Here is a 24,212-nt window from a genome sequence, read left to right on the forward strand (position 1 = left end):
AGCGCAGTGTGATAAACCCCACCCCTCTCTGGCATGATCATCCACTTTACAGAATCACTCAACAGCTGACCAGGATTCAAAAGCCAAGCATTGATCATCCTCCCATGAATACCACCTACAAAACCTCACAGAATGCCCTGACTGTATTAGGGTCACGAAGTAATGGGCTCCCAGAAACCATCAAAACTTGATCTCATTATGTTTTAGTTGAATTGAATAGTTTTTGAGTTTCTTTTGGTTGAGGGGAGGCAACGAGGCTGTGAAATCTGTTAGGACTGAGTTTTGTTTGCTGTCTTGTTTATATCCAGGTATCGAATCATTGAAAATTCTGAAGAAAGAGCCAGTGTCTGTAAAACCTCTGTCAACATCTTCCAGAGGTCTGTGGAAGCTGTTTACATTGCCGAGTGGCTTTGGAATTTAAGTGACATGGACAGTCAGACGTGGCTATGAACAACTCATTATCCAAGGATTGCATGTCTGTGTCATTTGTACATTTTATTTAGCTTTCCCACTGAACAACTGGTGTGAACAACTCAGTACCTTGTGAGGAGGCAAGACTTTCAATTATTATGGTCATTTTACTCTTTATTTCCACTCATCAGAGGAATAAGTAGGGGGTTCGGAAGGATAAAGGTGCAAGACACTCAGAAGAACTTATTCCACAGAAATTTCCCTACTTTGGCAGTGATTGGGATAGCTTTGTAAAAGCCAGGTGCTGTTAGAATTGCTGTGTCAATAGCCATATCCACAAAGGAAGGGGATGCTGCCTTATCCTTCTCCTTTTTCAGAGAGTCGATCTCTTGCTGCAGTTCATCCGCACGGCCCTGGAATCCATCCTTGATCAGCTTCTCCTGCTCCTGGAGCCTCTGGTTCAGGACTTTCTCATGTTCCTCGAGCAGTTGGGCCTGCTCTTGCTTTGCTTTCTCTTTCAGCTGAGCGAGATTCTCCTCCATCGCCCGCCTCTCGTCGAACAGACGCTGCTCAGTGGCACGTCTCTCCTCTTCGGCTACTTTCTGCTCCTGCTCTGCCATTTCCGCCTTCTCCTGTGCAGCTGCTCAGAGATAACCAGAGGGAATGAACAGCAAACTTAGGGGGGAATCAGGCAGTTCGGCCCCTCTTAGCCTGTGCTGGGCTCTGAGCTCCGCGCGCATTGAATCATACCCCCTCCCCACCCACCTTACCGTGTCATGGCCAGGTGCCACCTCCTGCTCTCTCCTTCAGAGAGGGACCCAGGAACAGGAGGAGGCCATTCAGCCCCTGAGGCCTGTCACACAGGAACAGGAGGAGGCCATTCAGCCCCTCAGGACCGTCACACAGGAACAGGAGGAGGCCATTCAGTGCCTTGAGCACGATCTCTGATTCAATCAGGCAACATTTGATCTGGACCTGAACTTTCAGCCGCGGGAGCCTTCACTGGACTGCCTCCAATGTCTCCTCTATCCTTCCTTCCATATTCCAAAGCCTCACCTTTGCCCACATGAAATCCCATCGGCCAAGATTTTATCGGCATATTTAACCAGTCTCTACCCCTCTGAGGGCTGTTTATGTCATTCCCACCACCTGCCTTCCCACCTATCTCTGTGCCACCCCTACCACCTGCCTTCCCACCTATCTCTGTGTAACCCCTACCACCTGCCTTGCCACCTATCTCTGTGCCACCCCTACCACCTGCCTTGCCACCTATCTCTGTGCCACCCCTACCACCTGCCTTCCCACCTATCTCTGTGTAACCCCTACCACCTGCCTTCCCACCTATCTCTGTGCCACCCCTACCACCTGCCTTGCCACCTATCTCTGTGTCACCCCTACCACCTGCCTTGCCACCTATCTCTGTGCCACCCCTACCACCTGCCTTCCCACCTATCTCTGTGCCACCCCTACCACCTGCCTTGCCACCTATCTCTGTGCCACCCCTACCACCTGCCTTCCCACCTATCTCTGTGCCACCCCTACCACCTGCCTTCCCACCTATCTCTATGTCACCACCACCACCTGCCTTCCCACCTATCTCTGTGCCACCCCTACCACCTGCCTTCCCACCTATCTCTGTGCCACCCCTACCACCTGCCTTCCCACCTATCTCTGTGTCACCCTTACCGCCTGCCTTCCCACCTATCTCTGTGCCACCCCTACCGCCTGCCTTCCCACCTATCTCTGTGCCACCCCTACCACCTGCCTTCCCACCTATCTCTGTGTCACCCTTACCGCCTGCCTTCCCACCTCTCTCTGTGCCACCCCTACCACCTGCCTTCCCACCTATCTCTGTGCCACACTACCACCTGCCTTCCCACCTATCTCTGTTCCACCCCTAGCCTTTGCCATCCCACCTATCTCTGTGTCACCCGTACCACCTGCCTTCCCACCTCTCTCTGTGCCACCCCTACCACCTGCCTTCCCACCTATCTCTGTTCCACCCCTAGCCTTTGCCATCCCACCTATCTCTGTGTCACCCCTACCACCTGCCTTCCCACCTATCTCTGTGCCACACTACCACCTGCCTTCCCACCTATCTCTGTCCCACCCCTACCACCTGCCTTCCCACCTATCTCTGTGCCACACTACCACCTGCCTTCCCACCTATCTCTGTGCCACCCCTACCGCCTGCCTTCCCACCTATCTCTGTGCCACCCCTACCAGCTGCCTTCCCACCTATCTCTGTGTGACCCCTACCACCTGCCTTCCCACCTATCTCTGTGCCACACCTACCCCCTGCCTTCCCAACTATCTCTCTGTCACCCCTACCACCTGCCTTCCCACCTATCTCTGTGCCACCCCTACCACCTGCCTTCCCACCTATCTCTGTGCCACCCCTACCACCTGCCTTCCTACCTACCTCTGTGCCACCCACAAACCTGGCGATAGTACGTTCACTTCCACCATCCAACTCATTGATACAGATTGTAAATAACTGTGGCCCCAGCACTGAACCCCACCCCGTCACACTGCACAATCTGAAAATGCCCCCTTTTTTACTCCTATGAGCTTTTAGTTCGCTAATCCCTGACCCTAATCTAATCTGCTAACCTATTAGTCCCAACACCAGAGGCTCCTATCGTGTGCGGCACCTTTAACCTGAGCAAATGCTTTGAAATATCCTGCAGCTTCAGGCTTCCCTTTCTCTATCCTGTTCATTAACTCCTCAGAGAATTCTAGTAAATTTCTCAGGCATTATTTCCCCTTCAGGGAGCCATTCTGTCTCTCCGTGACCACATCGTGCATTTCTAAATGCTCTGCTTTTGCAATTTTCATTCGAGACTTGAATCCCTTCTCTGTTAAACTAACCGGCCTGGAATTACCTGTGATTTTTTGTCTCCTTTTTTAAATTAATTGCGTGCGTTATATCAGGAATATTCCACTTCTCCAGAATCGAAGGATTCCTGGAAGATAGGCTGTCAGTGAGTCCATTATCTCTGTCGCTCCCTCCTTCAGAAATCCCAGAATGTATCCCAAAAGGTCAAACGGGCCCATCAGTCTGTTGCTCCGTTAGCTTTCCACTTTTTTCTCCAGTGATGGTTATTGTATTTATTTCCTCTCCTTTTTCCAGTCAAAAATACTTACTAATTTGGGAATGGTATGAGAGACCTTCAGTGTTAACTCTCCCCTTCTTTTCATATTTTGAATGAAGCTCCTACTCTCCCTTGTTATGTTGCTTGTCCGTTTACCCTCAAAGTTTATTCTCCCTCCTGTGTTTTTATTTCATTTTGTTGGTTTTTGAACCTTCCCAATCCTCTGGCTAACCGCTAATCTTTGCCACATTGTACAATTTTTCCATTCTATGATTTCCCTTGTTAATCGCGCTGTGTTTATCCATTTACTCAAATCCTTCCCCCTCAGTTACGGTGTGTCTTCGCTGTGAGTTGCCCACTTTGCAGCTATTCCCCTTTTCCCGGTCCTATCCATCCAGCTGGACCCCCGTCCTGATGGAATTATCCTTATGTAAAGTTTACATTCTGTTTCGCCATGAAGCCGGAGAGTGTCAGTATCTGTAGTCCCACAGGGGGTCAGATTGAGGGCTGTAGATGGAGGGCTGAAGGGTAAGGGGGTGGATAGCAAGAACTGTGCAGGAGCTGGTGCAGATATGGTGGGCTGAATGGCCTCAATCCAGAATCTAAAACTCTTTCAATATTACAGTCCTGGGATAGAGTCACACATCAAGGAAACAGGCCCTTCATTTCAAATTATCCATGCCGAACACATTGTCCTCACGAACCTATTCCCACTTTGTCGTATCCAATTCGTCCATATCCTTCTGAACCCTTCCTCCTCATGTACTGGTCTTTAAACATTATAACTGTTCCGACATCTCCCACCTCCGCTTGGCAACTCATTCCATGCACACACCCGCTTCCGTCTGAAAATCTTGGCCCTCGGGACCCTTTTAAATCTTTCGACTCTCACCTTAAACAATTGACCTCCACCAACATCGGCAACAGGTAGACCATTGTTACTCCCCTTATCTCTGGCCTGCGTGATTTTATACACCTCTATGAGGTCGCGCCTCACCCTCCCATTCTCCAGCGGCAAAAACGTCCCAGCATACCGATCATCTCCTTCCAACTCGAACTCTCCAGTCCCGGTGACATCCTGGCAAATCTTATCTAAACCCTCTGCAAATTTATACTGTCCTTCCAATGGCAAGGAGACCAGAACTGAACGCAGTTTTTTGAAAAGTAGCCTCACCAACACCCTGCATCGTCCCGACACGCCGTGCCAACTCAATGGTCTGGGCAATGATGCCGAGCGTTCTAAATGCCCTCATCACCACACTGCCTACCTGTGATGCCACCTTCAAAAAACAATGTAAATAAGTGTGGAATGGTAATTAGTGTTGGCCCCATGGTGCCCTTTGACCCCTGGGTGAGCAGTTGACCGACCTGTGGCAGCAAAGGCCCGTGGCCAAAGGGTGACTGTACCTGCAATTTCCTTCTCCCATTCTGTCATGGTCTGGTCGACTTGTCGAAGGGAATCCGAGAATTGCTGCATGTTTCTCAGAAAGTCTTCGAGGACTTGCTCGGCCTGTGGATGGAACAGCTTCAGACACCTTTCGAGCTATCGTTTTCGAGCAATGAGAGGGGGAACAGTCGAAGAGCAGGGAGCAAATGGCACAGGAACTGGAGCCCGCGCTGTACGGGGAGGTAGCTGCGAGCCAGCAAACCCAATGCTTTGGCCCCCGTGCTGATGCTTCTCACTCACTGGGTCGGCATTTATTACCCATACCCTTGTTACCCAGAGTGGGGATACCAGCCAACCACACCGCAGTGGGCCTGGAGTCATGTGGATTCCCGGACCAGGAGAGAATGGCATCCTCCTGCCCTCAAAGGCATGAGTCGAGGTATTTCTGAGAGCCCACTACACACCCAGTGGTGAAATGGCCCCAATCCCAGAATACTTGTTTTATTCCATTCACATTTCACCCTCTGGTGTGGGGAGAATCGAACCAGGGTCCCCAGAACATAGCGGGGGCTCCTCAGATCGATATTCCAGCAATAACATCTGAAGGCCACAACACCTCCCCGCACAGTGATTCTGTTAATGACTGTCAATGGAGCAGAGCTGGAGGAGGGCAACTGGAGGGGGTGACAGAGATAGGGAGGGGATGTAGGGGCTGGAGGAGGTTACAGAGATAGGGAGGGGGTGTAGGGGCTGGAGGGGGTTACAGAGATAGGGAGGGGGTGTAGGGGCTGGAGGAGGTTACCGACATAGGGAGGGGTGTAGGGGCTGGAGGGGGTTACAGAGATAGGGAGGAAGTGTAGGGCTGGGGGAGGTTACAGAGATAGGTAGGGGGGTGTAGGGAATGGAGGGGGTTACAGAGATAGGGAGGGGGTGTAGGGGCATGAGGAGGTTACAGAGATAGGGAGGGGGTGTAGGGACTGGAGAAGGTTACAGAGATAAGGAGGGGGTTAGGGGATGGAGGAGGTTACAGCGATAGGGAGGGGGTGTAGGGACGGGAGGAGGTTACAGAGATAGGGAGGGGGTGTAGGGGCTGGAGGAGGTTACCGACATAGGGAGGGGTGTAGGGGCTGGAGGGGGTTACAGAGATAGGGAGGAAGTGTAGGGCTGGGGGAGGTTACAGAGATAGGTAGGGGGGTGTAGGGAATGGAGGGGGTTACAGAGATAGGGAGGGGGTGTAGGGGCATGAGGAGGTTACAGAGATAGGGAGGGGGTGTAGGGACTGGAGAAGGTTACAGAGATAAGGAGGGGGTTAGGGGATGGAGGAGGTTACAGAGATAGGGAGGGGGTGTAGGGACGGGAGGAGGTTACAGAGATAGGGAAGGAGTGTGGGACTGGAGTAGGTTACAGAGATAGGGAGGGAGTGTGGGACTGGAGGGGTCTACAGAGATAGGGAGGGGTGTAGGGACTATAAGAGGTTACAGAGATAAGGCGATGTGTAGAGGATGGAGGAGGGTATAGATATTGGGAGTGGGTGTCATCTCTTGAGGAGATTTCAGAGATAGCGAGCTGTTATCCGGACATTTCAGTGATAGGGAGCGTCGGGGGATCACAGTGGGATCTGGTCTGAAGGAGGAGAATGACAAAGCAAGGGTAGTTTGGGAGAAGGACCCAACTGACGGGGACTGACGGACACTTGTGGTGCGGTGAGAGCGAGCGTGTACAAGCAGGCGATCTCTGACAGGACTCCTGCTGGGGTCAACTTCAAACAGTTTGGGAATGTGGGTTGCAAACTTTACCTGGACCCCTTTCCTCGGTTTTGCTCGGTACTGCTTCACAAGTTTCGCCATGTCTTTCTGATACTTGGAGTATCCTCCTGCATTAGTGTAATATCCTTGTTTGATGTTCTTCTGGACCGCAGCTGCCAGGTCCGAGATGGCTCTGCTCGAGATATCCACAGACATTTCTCTGTTCTTCTCACAAATGGCTGCGTACATTTTTGCCACTTCTTTCTGTGAGAAACGTGGACACAAGTGTCAAGGAGTTACATTGAGTTTGGGTCTCCTCAAAATTGTTCGCATGGGTTAGCCAGGCTGAAGTGCCTGGTGACGCTCCTATCTCCCTGGAGGACCAAAGACTGAAGCAGACAAGACATCCCCAGTCAATGACCTGCCCCAGAGATCAGCTCCCACAAGGGTAATAAAGTGTGAAGCTGGATGAACACAGCAGCCAAGCAGCATCTCAGGAGCACAAAAGCTGACGTTTTGGGCCTCGACCCTTCATCAGAGAGGGGGATGGGGTGAGGGTTCTGGAATAAATTGGGAGAGAGGGAGAGGCGGACCGAAGATGGAGAGAAAAGAAGATAGGTGGAGAGGAGAGTAAAGGTGGGGAGGTAGGGAGGGGATAGGTCAGTCTAGGGAAGATGGACAAGTCAAGGAGGTGGGATGAGGTTAGTGGGTAAGAAATAGAGGTACGGCTTGGGGTGGGAGGAAGGGATGGGTGAGAGGAAGAACGGGTTAGGGAGGCGGAGACAGGCTGGGGCGGTTTTGGGATGCAGTGGGGGGAGGGGAAGAGCTGGGCTGGTTGTGTGGTGCTGTGGGGTGAGGGGACGAACTGGGTTGGTTTTGGCATGCAGTGGGGGAAGGGGAGATTTTGAAGCTGGTGAAGTCCACATTGATACCATTGGGCTGCAGGGTTCCCAGGCGGAATATGAGTTGCTGTTCCTGCAACCTTCGGGTGGCATCATTGTGGCACTGCAGGAGGCCCATGATGGACATGTCATCAAGAGAATGGGAGGGGGAGTGGAAATGGTTTGCGACTGGGAGCTGCAGTTGTTTGTTGCGAACTGAGCGGAGGTGTTCTGCAAAGCGGTCCCCAAGCCACCGCTTGCATTCCCCAATATAGAGGAAGCCACACCGGGTACAATGGATGCAGTATACCACATTGGCAGATGTGCAGGTAAATCTCGGCTTAATATGGAAAGTCATCTTGGGGCCTGGGATGGGGGTGAGGGAGGAGGTGTGGGGGCACGTGTAGCATTTCCTGCGGTTGCAGGGGAAGGTGCCGTGTGTGGTGGGGTTGGAGGGCAGTGTGGAGCGAACAAGGGAGTCACGGAGAGAGTGGTCTCTCCGGAAAGCAGACAAGGGTGGGGATGGAAAAATGTCTTGGGTGGTGTGGTCAGATTGTTGATGGCGGAAGTGTCGGAGGATGATGCGTTGTATCCAGAGGTTGGTGGGGTTGTGTGTGAGAACGAGGGGGATCCTCTTTGGGCGGTTGTGGCGGGGGCGGGGTGTGAGGGATGTGTTGCGGGAAATGCGGGAGACGCGGTCAAGGGCGTTCTCGATCACTGTGGGGGGAAAGTTGCGGTCCTTGAAGAACTTGGACATCTGGGATGTGCGGGAGTGGAATGCCTCATCGTGGGAGCAGATGCGGCAGAGGCCAATGTGGTATACTATATCCATTGTACCCGGTGTGGCTTCCTCTACATTGGGGATACCAAGCGGAGGCTTGGGGACAGCTTTGCAGAACACCTCCGCTCGGTTCGCAATAAACAACTGCACCTCCCAGTTGCAAACCATTTCAACTCCCCCTCCCATTCTTTAGATGACATGTCCATCATGGGCCTCCTGCAGTGCCACAATGATGCCACCCGAAGGTTGCAGGAACAGCAACTCATATTCCGCCTGGGAACCCTGCAGCCCAATGGTATCAATGTGGACTTCACCAGCTTCAATATCTCCCCTTCCCCCACCGCATCCCAAAACCAACCCACTTCGGCCCCTCCCCCCACTGAACCACACAACCAGCTCAGCTCTTCCACTCCCCCCACTGCATCCCAAAACCGGCCCAGCCTGTCTCTGCCTCCCTAACCCGTTCTTCCTCTCCCCCATCCCTTCCTCCCACCTCAAGCCGCACCTCCATTTCCTACCTACTAACCTCATCCCGCCTCCTTGAATTGTCCGTCTTCCCTGGGCAGAACTATCCCCTCCCTACCTCCCCACCTATACTCTCCTCTCCACCTATCTTCTTTTCTCTCCATCTTCGGTCCGCCTTCCCCTCTCTCCCTATTTATTCCAGAACCCTCACCCCATCCCCCTCTCTGATGAAGGGTCTAGGCCCGAAATGTCAGCTTTTGTGCTCCTGAGATGTTGCTGGGCCTGCTGTGTTCATCCAGCCTCTCAATTTATTATCTTGGATTCTCCAGCATCTGCCGTTCGCATTATCACAGCTCCAATAAGGAGATGCTTTTCAGTCATGGGGTATACTGCACCACCTAGTGGATAGGAGCCATCACTGACACCGTGACAGTTGACATAGCAAATGTGAGTGGGAAATATTTAAGTTGTCACAAAGTGATAGCATTTTACAGGCGAGGTGCACTCTGTTCGAATAATCATGTCTGTCTTGGCTATAAAAAGAATGACCCAACCAGTCCCATTCTCCGTGACCATCTCAGTTTATCACTTTCAAATTTATATCTGACCCGGCTGGGATTTCCGATACAATCCATCTCCACCTCTCTCCCAGGGAACCAATGACACTCAGTAAAGAGGTTTCGCCTCATCATCTCACTCCTGGCTTTCTGCTGATGATCACTTTGCAGCACTTCTACGTTCTGCTCACAAAACAGGCCCTGAACTACCCATGGCCTGCCACTTCGAAGCACCACCCTGCTCCCTGGCCAACATCTCTGTCTCTGGCTGGCTGCAATGTTCCAGTGAAGCCCAGTGCAAGCTGGAGGAGCGACACCTCATTTTCCGCTTGGGGACCCTGCAGCCTTCCGGACTTAATATTGAGTTCAATTATTTTAGGGCCTAAACTCCCCCATGTCCCAGCCCCACACCCCATACCCCAGGCCTTGTTCCCACACAGCCTGTCACCACACAGCCCCAGTTTGTTAGTCACTAACAGTCCCCATTAACAACTATTGTAATTGTCAACTCAACAGTCCTTCCGCCTCCCTGTAAGCCTTCAGTCCCTGACTGATTTAAACCAATCCCAGCCTTGGACACATTTAATGACCCAGTCTCAACAGTGCTGTCGTAAACGATTGCACAGATTAAACACACATATCATTCATGTGTTTGTTTTTAAACAGATCATAGACTCCTGACCGTGTGGAATCAGGCCATTCAGCCCACACCAGCATTCCACCCAGGCACACCCCTGTATTTCCCAATGTCTAACCCACACGGCCCGGGACACTGCAGGAAATTGAGCGCCAGTAGCTGCTCCAATTTGTTTCCAGTGGGATGCCTGACAATCTGTACTATCCGAAAGGATTCCTAAGTTGGCTTTTGGCTTATGACAATGCCAACTGTGCAGGGGAAATCCAATCTGGAGCATCCAGCTCAGAGGCAGGGACATTACCCCCTGCACCACAAGATCATTGACTGGATAGACATGGGGAGGGGGCCGGGGCCTGAGGGGCATGGGGAGGAAGCAAAGGGATGGAGGGGGACCAATTGGAGAGAGCTTCCAAGCAGCCAGCAGGTAGAGACGGGGCCAAATGGCCTGCTGCTGTGGTGGCCACTGGATGCTCCATTGGAGATAGCAGCTCACTCTGCTCCAATACTCACCGTAAACTGCTCCTGGTACCTCTGGCCTTTGTCATTGAAGCAGCGCCTCATGAACAGCTTCAGGGCCTCAGGGAGAACTTGGTTGTGGACCTTTGATAGCTCCTCCACCGTCTCTGTGGGGAGACTGACCCGTTTTTCCATCCATTCCTGGTAGGCCTGAGCTGCCTCCTGTACAGCGGCCGTGTTCTCAATGTCTGCCAGTGTGTGCACCGCGCTCTCAAGGCATGGGATCTGCCCGCTACGGATAGCATCCACATAGGTGACAGCGAGGGCTCCCAGCACTGAGGGAGAGAGGGGGCAGAGGGGGTTAGACAGGGGCAGCTCACTGTCAGCCGTGTAAACACTCACACACACACACACACACACACACACACGCACACACAGATACACATACACACAGACACGCACACACACAGACACGCGCACACACACAGACACACACACACACACAGACACGCACACACACACAGACACACACACACACACACACAGACACGCACACACACAGATACACAGATACACACACACACAGACACGCACACACATACAGACATGCGCACACACACAGACACACACACACACACACACACACACACACACAGACACACACACACAGGCAGACAGTGGCACCCACGGTCAGACACAGGCAGACTGCTGACTGCAGGAATTAAATATGAACACAATGCTCTCAAATTCCAGTTTCAGAAGTTTCTCTCTCTATTTTAGAAGCTGCTATCCATCTCTCTCTCTCTCTCTGTTAGAGAAGCTGCTGTCCATCTCTCTCTCTCTGTTAGCGAAGCTGCTATCTATCTCTCTCTCTGTCAGAGAAGCTGTTGTCCATCCCTCTCTCTCTCTCTCTGTTAGAGAAGCTGCTGTCCATCTCTCTCTCTCTCTGTTAGCGAAGCTGCTATCTATCTCTCTCTCTCTGTGAAGCTGCTGTCCATCTCTCTCTCTCTTTGTTAGCGAAGCTGCTATCTATCTCTCTCTCTCTGTCAGAGAAGCTGTGGTCCATCCCTCTCTCTCTCTCTCTCTCTCTGTTAGAGAAGCTGCTGTCCATCTCTCTCTCTCTCTCTCTCTGTTAGAGAAGCTGCTGTCCATCTCTCTCTCTCTCTCTCTGTTAGAGAAGCTACTGTCCACCTCTCTCTCTCTCTCTCTCAGTTTTGTGTGCACTCTATTTAAATTGTTACTCCTTACTGTGGTGTTACTCCTTCTGCTCTGGACAGTGGCACAGAACCCTCAACCGACAGAACTGACTCCTTGCTATCCATCACATGCTGGGGGGTGGGGGGTGGGTCTGGTATATGGTCACTTACTCCGGCCAGTCACTGGGTGCCCTCCTTTCAATGTCTTGGTCCGGGCCGTGCTGTACACATACTGGACAAATGTCTGGGTCTGTTTCACAAACTCAGGATCCAGCTGGGAATCTGCGACCTGCTCCAGGCTCCACATTGTCTCCTTATCGGCCGGTCTGTCAAACACAAAACACTTGCGACTGGGGAAGTAATTCCTGATGCACTCCCTCGGCAGGTTGTACTGCTGGATACTTTTACTGGTGCCTGCGAGGAAAAGAAACGACTCTGTAAATAAGTCTTCATTTCTGTGACAGTGACAGCTTGCTGTGCTGAGGTTGTGCACCTCAAATTTTTAAAGGAGCTTTGTCAGGGGTTGAGGGGGGATTGTTAGATAAATGCGTTACTTGTGGATTTCACTGTTGTTCACAGTTATCTGTTACTTCCTGTATTTTACAACTGGTGAAACTCGCAACTGTCGGGATTTGACATTGAGTGCTCTTGGTAAAAGTAACAGGCATTCCCTTCAGTGTGGAAGCAGGCCGTTTGGCCCATCGAGCACTTCAAAGGTCATCCTGCCGCCCCATCCCCGGCCATTGCCTGCACAGCCCTAGGCATTATGGGGCAATTTACCTCGGCCCACCCACCAAACTTGCACATTTAGACTGTGAGGAGGGAATCCCAGAGCACACAGAGAGAATGTGCAAACTCCACGCAGACATTTAGCTAAGGGTAGAATTGAACCCAGGCCCCTGGGACAGTGGACCACTGAGCCACCATCAACACTAATACCCTGCTTGCTCATGCTCGTAAAACGAATTTGTCAAAATTGAGAGAGTGTGACATCTTCTCATAACCTTGGTGCACTCAAAGATTTTGTGCACCCAATGTACATCCATGAATGTGAATACTTTCCATATTTGTTCATGGGTCGTGGGTGAAGCTGAGCTTGGCAATCCACAAGGGACGAGTCAGAAGAGGGATGGAACACGCCCCACTTGCCCCCGGATGGGTGCAGCCCCCAACAACACTCAAGAAACTCAACACCATGCAGCACAAAGCAGCCCCCGCTTCATTGGCACCAAATCCACAAGTACCGACTCCCTCCACCACCGACGGTCAGTCGCAGCGGTGTGTACCATCTACAAGATGCGCTGCACAGTCGCCAAAGGTCCTCACACAGCACCTTCCAAACCAACGGCCACCTCCACCCAGAAGGACAACGGGCAGCAGATACACAGGAACACCACCCTCTCCAGGTTCCATTCCAAGCCACTCACCGTCCTGACTTGGAAATACATCGCCATTCCTTCACGTCGCTGGGTTAAAATCCTGGAATTCCCTCCAAGAGTCATTGAGGGTCAACCCGCAGCCCATGGACTGCAGCAGTTCAAGAAGGCAGCTCCCCACCAGGGTCTCAAGGGGCATGTAGGGACGGGGGGGCGGGGGGGCGTGCAGTTGGTATGTGAGAGGCTCGGATGCTAGAATGGCATCAGAGGTCGGAATGCCATGTGCATAGATCGGGCAGGAGGTCAGGAAATCGGGGCAAATGGTACACAGGGAGTCAAGTGGGTAAGGATGAGTAGTGTGCCACATGGATAGAGGTGATACAATGCCAGGAAATTAGGGCACCAGCTGGGGACTGTGTCAATTGGCCAGGGTGGGGTCTTGGGAGGGGGAGAGGGCTGGTTTGGGAGGGTAAACTGATTAAGGTGCCAGATAACTGGCACAGGTTGGGTGCACTGTCAGGTAGATAGGCAGGATGATGCCAGCTGGTAAGGTGCCAAGCAAATGGGGTGTCGGAGCCCAAAATGATAACGGTGCCCGGTAAGTGCGCTCTAAGGGTGAGATTCAGGCTCTGGGAGAGGAGGGGAGCGAAGTGGCTGTAGTGGAGGGGGGAGAGTTTGGATATCGAGCAGTATTGGGTGAATCTCCCTCTGCACACCCCCACCTGCCTCCCAGTGCGATCACATCCCTCCTACAATGTGGATTCCACAACTGCACACAGTGCTCTAGCTGTGGCCCCACCAGCATTTCATATAGCTCCGGCAACACCCCTCCCTGCTCCTAAACTCTGCACCTCGGCTCATATAGGCAAACATCCCATGTCCCTCCTGAACCACTTTATCTACACGTCCCTCTACTCCAAGGGACTGGTGAATGTGCACATCAAGGATCCTCTGACCCTCGGTGTTTCCCAGGGTCCTACTGCTCAGCGTGGACTCCCTTGTCTTGTTGGTGCCGCCCAAGTACATCAGCTCACACTTACTCAGCTCGAAGCCCATTTGCCAACGATCAGCCCATCTGAACAGCCCGTCTATATCCTCCTGTCATCTAAGGTTATCATCCCCACTATTTCCCATCCCAGCAATTTTTGTGTTGCCTGTGTTTTATTAATACAGTATGCTATCCAGGGTTCACTGGTCTCACCTTCTGTTTTAAAAGGAACATGTTGGCCCTGTATTCTTTAGATTTCGTTCTGAAACAGAATTTACCTGAAAATATCTGTTCCCAGTCCTCTCTGGACCAAATGGTTAATGATTTATTAAAGTCAGCCTTGCCCCCCTCTCCCCAAATTGAGAACTACGATTTCTGGCCCATCCTCGTTCTTTTCCATAACAATCTGGAATCGAACAGATCATCCGACATCACTTCCACCACCTCGAGCAAGATCCCACCACCAGACACATATTCCCCTCCCCTCCCTGGTCCTCCTTCCACAGGGACCGTTCCCTCCGGCACACCCTTGCCCACATTTCCTTCAGCACCAACACCTCCCTACGGCCCTATAGCACCTTCTCCTGTAACCGGTGAAGGGGCAACACCTGCCCATTTACCCCCTCCCTCCCCAGTATCCAAGGGTCCAAACATGCCTTCCAGGTGAAGCAACACTTCACCTGATCGTCCCACAATCTAGTCTACTGCATTCGCTGCTCACAATGTGGTCTCCTCTACATTGGGGAAACGAAGCGTAGACTTGGTGATCGCTTCACAGAACATCCACGTTCTACTCACAAAAAAGACCCTGAACTACCTGTTGCCTGCCACTTCAATGCACCACCCTGCTCTCCTGGCCGACATCTCTGTCTCCGGCTTGCTACAGTGTTCCAGTGAAGCCCAGCGCAAGCTGGAGGAACAAGACCTCATTTTCTGCTTGGACACATGCCCAGTTTTGTTCCCAAAAGTTAAGTCCTGCACACTTCTATTACCCCGAAGTAATTATGTAAGGTATGATTTGTCTGGTGAGCACACAGAACAGTACTTTTCACTGTACCTTGGTACGTGCCAACAATAAAGCAAATACTAATTGTGCTAATTATGTTTTCCTTCCCTTGTAGTCACTCATTATTCCTGACCCTCACTTCCACTTATGGCTGTTGTTTCTCCATTAATCCCATCTTGCAAAAATCAAGTGCTTGCATTAAAGAACATGGGTCAATGAATGTTCCTGCGGTGTCTCTGTTTTGATTTGTTTTCACGATTAGCATGGCCCTGAAATTGATAAAAAGGGCTCCCTTCCCTCTGATGAATATAGCCTTTCGAAGTATATACCCTGACAATAAAAGGACTGTGCAAACTATGAACAAAAGCGAAAAAGTTAAAAATATGTCTATTCCTCTGCATTCCCGCACATTCACCCTCGCTCTGCATGGGTCTTCTCCCTGCTGTGTGTGTGCTATGTACTTTTAACAGCTCCTTTCTTCAAGCATAGAATCCCGACAGTGTCCCATCTCGTCCACGCTGACCCTCCGCACCCAGCCAGACCCAAATCCCAAACCCCACCCTCGCCCTGTATCCCTGCATCTTCCATGGCTAACCCACCCAGCCTGCACACCCCTGCACACTGTTGGGGTGAATTTAACACGGCCACTCCACCCGAACCTGCACATCTTTGGACTGTGGGAGGAAACCGGAGCAAACTCTCGCAGAGATAACGGAAACTGCAGATGCTGGAGAATCCAAGATAATAAAATGTGAGGCTGGCTGAACACAGCAGGCCAAGCAGCATCTCAGGAGCACAAAAGCTGACGTTTCGGGCCTAGACCCCTCTCTGATGAAGGGTCTAGGCCCGAAACGTCAGCTTTTGTGCTCCTGAGATGCTGCTTGGCCTGCTGTGTTCATCCAGCCTCACATTTTATTATCAAACTCTCGCAGAGCCGGGGAGAATGTGCAAGCTCTGCACAGACAGTCGCCCGAGGGTGGGCTTTGGGTGGCGGCTGTGCTGAGCCACCGGGCTGTCCTTGCAACTTCTTTCCCAGGGTGGAAACATCAAATAATTTGGGGGGGGGGGTTCTGGGGGGCATAGGTTTAAAGTCAGAGAGGAAGGTTTAAAGGAGATGTGTCAGGCTTTCGACACAGAGGATACGAGGTGCATGGAACGTACTGCCAGGGGAGGTGGTAGGAGCAGATACAGTAGCGATGGAGAGACGTTTGGGGTGGGGAGGGACGGGAGAAAGAGTTCCGGTGGTGGGGCGGGGGGGGGGCGGAAATGAACGGTTGGGATGAGTCTGGAGGCTCCTCCGGCCCCTCAGCCGCTGCCTGTTATCCCCTTACCGTGCTTCAGCTTGAGAGCGCTCTCCAGGTACCCGTCCTCCGTCACCTTCTTGCCATCCAACTTCAACTCCAGGGAGAAATCCCGCACGCTCCAGACAAAAGCCGGGAAGAAGCGAGTGAACTCTGGGGACTCGTCCTCCCCTCCCCCCGATTTCACTTTGATGAGGTCGGTCAGCTCTGTAACGTAACTGAGCAGCAGCTAAGGGCCAAACGTCTCTCCATCGCTACTGAGAGAGAGCGCAGCACCGCAGGGTGCTGCCTGTCAGCCTGAGCCAAGACATAATGTCAAGCAGCATCGTCATCCGCCATGCACATTATAAAGGGATATCAATAGACTCAGCGACTGGGCAAAACTGTGGCAGATGGAGCACCAGGTGATCCATTCTGAATGGAAAAAGCAGAGATCAGGGTAATTTGTACATGGTATGAGGCTAATTCCAGTGGATTTCCAAACAGACTTGGAGGCCCAGGTGAGCAGATCTTTAAAATATCATGTGCATGTGCTGAAATAATCCAGAGAACTAATGTTGTGATGGCCTTCACATTGAGAGGTCTGAAGGACAAGGGAGCAGTACACATAGCCCTGGTTAAACCCCACTGTGAGCAGACCTGGGGATCACTGCAATAGGAAGGATAGAACGACCTTTGAGACAGTACACTGTAGGTTTACAAAAACGATACCTGGACTTCGGGGGTTAAATTACGTGGTGAGATTCGGCAAATTAGATTGTCTTCTCGAGAATTTAGAAGGTTAAGGGTATATTAATGGGGAAAGTCAGTGTAGACAAAGATAAACTATTTCAATGGGTTGGAGATTGTAGAACTGGGCGACAGAGTCTGGGGGCTCGGGTCAGAGCATCCCAGAGAGATGGCAGGATGGGAGATGTTTGGAACTCTCTTCCACAAATGGCAGAGGATGCTGGGTCAGTCACCAATGTTAAAGAAGTTTCTTTAATATACTTTTGTTAACAAAGTTACAAAGGGATATGGACCAATAAAATGAAGTCAGGTCAGAAGCAGCCATGATATCATTGAATGGTTGAGTAGGCTTGAGGGGCTGAATGGTCTACAAATGTTCCTCTGATTCTAGGTGGAGGGTTTGAATTTATATGTGCTTTATTCTCATTTCATATGGGTCTTTGCATAACTGAAGTTTTTGATAATTGTAAGTATTTCTGTAGCCATGGTGATTTCTGTTATAAAACAATTTGACAGAGAGGTAGTGTTCAGAATGAATGCGTTTTTGTGTACTTTAGGAGAGTTTACAACTGAGCAAGGTAAGCAATTGCAAATCAGAGTTTCTGTTCAAAATTTCTGAACTTGATTTCCTTTAAGGTTGAGAGGAAAGACCCATAACTTGAAATAAATATTTTTCATTTTAGTTTTGGGCAGTTCTGCAGAATAACTTGGACGAAGGTGAATGCTTACAGCAGTGCTCCTGAGAAAGGAAGTACAGGCCAAAAGTAGAGGATGGGGGGGGGGGGGGTGTGAGGTAATTCCAGATCAGAAGTGTTTGGATAAAGCGCTGTGAAGATCAATTAAAGCTCAGAATGCTTTATCTCAGGTGGATGAAAGCCACAGGAATTTCTGACTTTCAGATTTTCTGCAGGTCACAGTTCAGAACATTAGAACTAGGAGCAGGAGTAGGCTGTTCCGCCCTTCGAGCCCATTCTGCCATTCAATAAGATCATGGCTGATCTTTTTGTGGACTCAGATCCACTTAACCACGTTCTCACCATATCCCTTAATTCCTTTATTGTTCAAAAAAAATCTACCTTAGCTTTAAAAACATTTACTGAAGTAGCGTCAATTAATTAAATTAAAGGGTGTTTGAAAGAAAGATATTTTTCTCTCCTGGAGAGGGGGTGATTATGAGAACCACGCAGAGTGATGTTTGGCATCTGTACAGGACTGTCTCGGGGATTGATGGGATTCTGTTTCTTGTTGAAACATACAAATTAGTTAAATGACAGAACAGATTTAAAAATAAGGAGATGCCACTGATGTTTGAGATGGGGAGAGTTAAATTGCATTGAATGGAAAGACAGGTTCAATGGGATGAATGCTGTCCTTCTATTTTTCTGTTTCTAGCAGACCAACCCCCACATCACCCAACACCTCCCCCTCGCCCTGGGAACCTGACACCCACATGCCCAGTGCCTGCCTGGATAGCTGACTCCCCCACCCCAATCCTCCCCCAGACTAGCCCCACACTATCACTGGACCTGGGGCCAAACCTGGTTTCTCTCCCAAGCTCGCTCCCTGTTGGACCCATGCCAACTCTCACCCAACCTCACCCCTTGCACCCAGCTGGATCCAGCCATCAATTCCCCCTCCCCCTACCAGATGGGCTGCATGGTCTCCTACCCTGGTGGAATAGCTCAAGAAGGGGCTGAATGGCTTTCTAGCCCAGGGTAAGGGGCTGAATACTGTTTTCAGGTGGTGTAAAATATTGCTGCCTCACCTCCACTGTTCCTGCTAAACCTCCACCCCTAGCTCCCACTGTCAGGTACAAACCCCCTCAGCCTGCCACCTAACTCCTTCTCCAACACCCCTCCTCAACCACCCCACACCTCACATCGATGAGCTGGACCCAATTTCTCCAGTTCACTCTGACCTACTTTGGGCACTTACCTGTCCCTCATCACTTTGCCACCGTGCACTCTATCCCACCCATGCAGCACACCATTCAGACACCCCTCTCCCTCCAGGTGGCATCCCAGTTGGCATCCTGCCTGCCTTGTACCTTACTTACATGGTGTCCTGTACTACACCCTCCCATCCATCGAGCATCCTGGCACCTGCCAAGCTCCTCCACTTCCCAGCTGGATCCCAATGTAGTGAACACCCTGGCACCTTACCTACCATACACCTTATGCCCATACCCACCTGGCATCCTGCAATCTGATAAGTGAGCCCTGCAGCCATCCCCTCCAAGCCAGCACCGGACCCACTTGATATCCCTGCATTACCCGGCCCCTGACCTCCACATCGAACCTGCACAGTACCCTCCAGGAATCCTAACATCACACCCACTTTGTGCCCTGAGCCCTGCACAGTGTCTGTGACCAGTAGCTCACTGGATCTTGATATTCCTGAATGCAGGTGCTGAAAAGGGGTCAGTTGCTCCTCTATGGCCACATACAAATTACAGGAGGATGGTTGAGGCTGCCAACACCTACCCCACCACCCCACACACACCCTCAACCCCCTCACCCAAAATTCTGGACCCACATGATCTATCAAGCCAGATTTCAGCCAGGGGTCAGATTTTTCCTGTGTTAACATCAACTGGAGTCACAACATCGGGCTCTGTGGGGAGAAGGTGGAGGGCATGACTGGCTGAGGGACGGTCACATGAACGTAGCACAGCTTCTATAGGCTGAATGGCCTCCCTCTGCCTTGTGAGGCAACCGGTGCAAATAAATTGTCACCTCAAGTGATAGCGACAGTGAGAGGGAGAAAGAGACTGAAAGACATGGAGCCAGGCGCAAGAGATAGTGAAAGGGAATGAGAGAGAGGGGGAGAGAGAAGAGAGATAGAGAGAGAGAGAGAGTGAGGGAGAGCGAGCGAGCGAGAGAGAGACAGAGCACGAGAGAGAGAGTGCAAGAGAGCGAGAGAGAGAGATTGTGAGGGAGGGAATTACGATTAGGTGATGGCAGTTATCAACTGATATCAAAGCTTAAACCCTGGTGTTTTATCCAAGTGTGGACACTTCAGTCATGATTCATCTACACAAACTCCCCAGAGTGACGATCAGGTGACTATTGAACCATGAGAGGCAACACATAAACTCAGGTGGAGAATGGTGCTATCTGAATGCAGGTTCCCTCTCTTTCCTCGCTGCTGCAGGCAGCCAGTCAGCACTAAGAGAGCGCTGTCTCACCACGCAGTCGGTAAAGGATACTGGAGCTTGTCGAGTGCGTACTGATCGATGGTGCCCATGCTGTTGTAGACCAGCATACTGCTCAGGAGCACAGAGAGCGCAAAGATCCAGGCGTCATTGTTTGTATTGCCCTGGGGAGAGATGGAAACATCGGTAAAGTGTCCAATCACATCACACCATTCCCTCTTCTTCCTAAACGCAAGCAACTCTGGGCTAATACTGTGTCACACAACGATCTGTAACACAACACTTCACGCGGTTTCTATATAACAGCACCGAAGGGCTGAATGACCTCCTCCTGCCTCTGTACAACAGCCTTGAGGGCTGAATAGCCTCCTTCTGTCCATGTGTAACAGACGCGAGGGGCTGAATGGCCTCATTCTGTCCCAGTTTAACAGGTCAGGGAAGAGCTGAATGTCCTTCGCGCCTGCTATAAGACGGCTCGATAAGGGGCTGAATGGCCTTCTAGTTAGCTGTAACAGGCTTGGGAAGGGGCTGAATGGCCTCCCCACTCTGCAAACTTCACCCCCCCAGTCACTGAGCAATCAGTTCACTGATCTCAAACCTCCCTCATTTCACTGCTCAGCTCGGATTGTCGTTGGGAAATTGGGAATCCTGTGTGGGGAGAGAATCTGTCCATGATCCCAGCGATGGGCTGAGGGATAGAACGACCCACCTTCTCCACATCTCCGAGGCCTTCAGTATCCAATAAGATGAGGCAATGATCGCGCTGGAGCGGGTGAGGCAAACACATCATCCAGATGCCTTTCGTTTGGGACTGGATGGTGGATCCCAGGGAGAAACCTGGTTGGTGTTTGGGAAGAGGAGGAACAGTCAGTGATCCACAGCTCTCTCACATTCAACACATCAGCAAAAGACTTGTGTGTGAGGGAGCTAGGGCATTTGAGAGCGCGAGAGAGGAGAGTGCGAGGGAGGGAGGAGTGAGAGAGGCAGGGAGGGAGAGAAGGGCATGAAGAGAGTGAGCAAAAGAGAGGAGTGGGAGAGTGAGGGCAGAGTGTGAAGAGAGACCGAGCATTTGAGCAAGAGAATGTGACAGGTGAGATGGAGGGCTATTTGACTGAGAGAATGTGAGCGGAGATGGGAGGAGTATTTGATGGAGGAGTGTGAAAGGAGACAGGGAGGAGTATTTGAGAGAGGGAGTGTGACATGAGAGACGGAGGAGTATTTGTGGGAGGGAGTGTGACAGTGAAGAGGGAGGAGTATCTGAAGGAGGGAGTGTGACAGTAGAGAGGGAGGAGTACTTGAGGGGGGTGTCAGAAGAGAGGGAGGAGTATTAGAGGGAGGGAGTGTGACAGTCAAGAGGGAGGAGTATTTGAAGGAGGGAGTGTGACAGTAGAGAGGGAGGAGTACTTGAGGCGGGTGTCAGAAGAGAGGGAGGAGTATTTGAGGGAGGGAGTGTGACAGTGGAGAGGGAGGACTATTTGAGGGAGGGAATGTGAGAGTGGAGAGGGAGGAGAAATGCTAAAGAGTGAATATGTGCTGACATGTAAGAAATTAGGTGCTAAGCTGTGCCATGGGCGCCTCTGTCTCACAGCGGAAATGTGGGAATCTCAATGTCCTCTGCTCTCTGTAAATGTGGAACTGAGGCTGCGAAGATACTGAACTGCCAAGTGCGGCGATTGAGAAGGGAGGGACTATCCAGTTGTACACATTGATTTTGGGCAGCTGACCTTCGCTTCGGACGTTCGGTGATTAAATCCTATCACCGTTGCTAGGCAGATGACTATGGGGAAGTCAAAAGTTGTATCTTGCAGACATGACTGACTGTGCTGTCAAATTCTATATCAAGGGAGGACATTCCTTTATCGGGTCGGGGGAGCGGGCGTCACTGTGCAATACACCACGTACAGTGTGGCATTCGGAGAGTGATCCTTCGCATTTGTAAGCACTTACTTAATTAAATGTGACTGTAAGTTATCTGTCTGTTGTTGCTGCACATTTGTTTAAAGTGCATATGTCAGGTGAAAAGAAGTCAACAGGACAGAGGGAGTGATAAAGGAGAGAGGGAGGAGTAGTTGAGGGAGGGAGTTTGAGAGGAGAGAGGGAGAAGTCCTTAGGGAGGGAGTGTGTGAGCCGGGGGTGGTGGAATATTTGAGGGAGAAGTGTGAGAGGAGAGAGGGAGGAGTATTTGAGGGAGGGAGTGTGACAGGAGAGAGGGAGGAGTATTTGAGGGAGGGAGTGTGACAGTGGAGAGGGAGGAGTATTTGAGGGAGGGAGTGTGACAGGAGAGAGGGAGGAGTATTTGAGAGAGGGAGTGTGACAGTGGAGAGGGAGGAGTATTTGAGGGAGGGAGTGTGAGAAGAGAGAGGGAGGAGTATTTGAGGGAGGGAGTGTGAGAGGAGAGAGGGAGGAGTATTTGACGGAGGAAGTGTGAGAGGAGAGAGGGAGAAGTCCTTAGGGAGGGAGTGTGTGAGCCGGGGGTGGTGGAATATTTGAGGGAGGAGTGTGAGAGGAGAGAGGGAGGAGTATTTGAGGGAGGGAGTGTGACAGGAGAGAGGGAGGAGTATTTGAGAGAGGGAGTGTGAGAGGAGAGAGGGAGGAGTATTTGAAGGAGGAAGTGTGAGAGGAGAGAGGGAGGACTTCTTGAGGGAGGGAGTGTGTGAGCCGGGGGGGGGCGTAATATTTGAGGGGACACTGTTGAAGGAGAGAGGGAGGAGTATTTGAGAGAGGGAGTGTGACACGAGAGAGGGAGGAGTATTTGAGGGAGGGAGTGTGAGAGGAGAGAGGGAGGAGTATTTGAAGGAGGAAGTGTGAGAGGAGAGAGGGAGGACTTCTTGAGGGAGGGAGTGTGTGAGCCGGGGGGACGTAATATTTGAGGGGAGACTGTTGGAGGAGAGAGGGAGGAGTGTTTGTGAGAGACTATGGGTTCAGGAGGACAGAGAGAGGCAGAGAGGGGTGGTTGGAAAGAGACAAATTGTTAGGGAGGAGAGAGATGACCTGGACCCTGTGAGAGGGATCAGGTCGTTCAGAAATGAATCTGTAGAAAGGCAGTTTGAGTGAGAGGCTGTCAGGGATTTGTACCTTTCCGCCTGTCAGCGAGTTTGTTCATGAGGTAGGATTTGCCGGTACGGTACAGACCAGCGATCGCTACCACCACAACGGGCTGCTTGATCTTCGACAGGATATCGTCCACAGCCTTCTGGTTGATGAGCAGTTCACCAGACTCACTGTTCTCGATCAAACACACGGGATTCTCCATGTTCCGTGGGGCTCTGTCTTCACTTGGCTTTGCGAGAGGAACTATCCTTTCTGTCTAACAAACAGAAATTTCCAAAAGCATCACTGTCCAGCTCCCAGGGCACAGGCAGGTCGAGGAGGCGGGAGTGTGAGAGTAGATCCAGGCAGTAAAGGGGTGGGGAGATATTAACTCAACCTTACAGCTCGCCTGAAATTTGTGTTTAAAGCTTAATCCAAACAAACATAACATATAACCTTAGATTCAGCAGAAATCGCTGCAGAAACTCCAGCAGTATCTGTGGCAATCAGAAATCAGATTTAATTTGAGACGATGCCTGTCTCCTGTTCAAGAGAGGAACAGTTCCAGTTTGAAGAACTTTGCTTGGACCTTTGAACGGGAAGTGGAGGGAAATGATGGACAGACACACAATTGGAGAGAGACAGAGAGACAGAGCCCCTTGGAAAGTGAGCAAGACGTAGCTGCAGATAAGTGGAGGGTTTCAATTTAAATTCAGACTCAGAGTGAAGCGACCCACCTCTGAAACAAGTCGAACTTTCTCGCTGCTCAGGACAGAATCAAGGGTGGAATCTGTTGTTCCTGCAGCCTCTGAAGTCGGAGAGAGAGGAGATTTCAGTGTGTGCGCTGTATTTAAGAGGGAAGACTGCTCGCTGTTTCAGTCACAGCCCGTCTAGATTTCCGAGAACTGGTCTAGTTTCTGGGAAACTACAGAAAGTGAAACTTAAGGGCGGGGTGAGGCAGAGATAAACTCAGTGGTTTAGAGTTCAAATATCTCAGCTGCCATCTCCCAACAAAAC

At 51.2% G+C, this 24,212-nt stretch overlaps 1 protein-coding gene across 1 annotated transcript; it reads right to left on the reverse strand.

The window, feature by feature from the left end:
* Positions 1 to 476: 476 nt before the first annotated feature.
* Positions 477 to 24,109, reverse strand: LOC125448428 (guanylate-binding protein 1-like). The gene is made up of 12 exons (XM_059641416.1): positions 23,933 to 24,109; positions 23,241 to 23,472; positions 20,875 to 21,002; positions 20,220 to 20,329; positions 16,313 to 16,500; positions 11,783 to 12,025; positions 10,470 to 10,750; positions 6,690 to 6,902; positions 4,834 to 5,016; positions 4,681 to 4,786; positions 4,413 to 4,625; positions 477 to 1,051 (listed from the first exon to the last, which is right to left on the reverse strand). The coding sequence occupies exons 2-12, from the start codon at positions 23,416 to 23,418 to the stop codon at positions 645 to 647; spliced, it is 2,250 nt and encodes a 749-aa protein (XP_059497399.1). The 5' UTR covers positions 23,419 to 23,472; positions 23,933 to 24,109; the 3' UTR covers positions 477 to 644.
* Between the last annotated feature and the right edge of the window lie 103 nt (positions 24,110 to 24,212).

This window comes from Stegostoma tigrinum, chromosome 41 (assembly GCF_030684315.1).
Source record: "Stegostoma tigrinum isolate sSteTig4 chromosome 41, sSteTig4.hap1, whole genome shotgun sequence".
Classification (NCBI taxonomy): domain Eukaryota; kingdom Metazoa; phylum Chordata; class Chondrichthyes; order Orectolobiformes; family Stegostomatidae; genus Stegostoma; species Stegostoma tigrinum.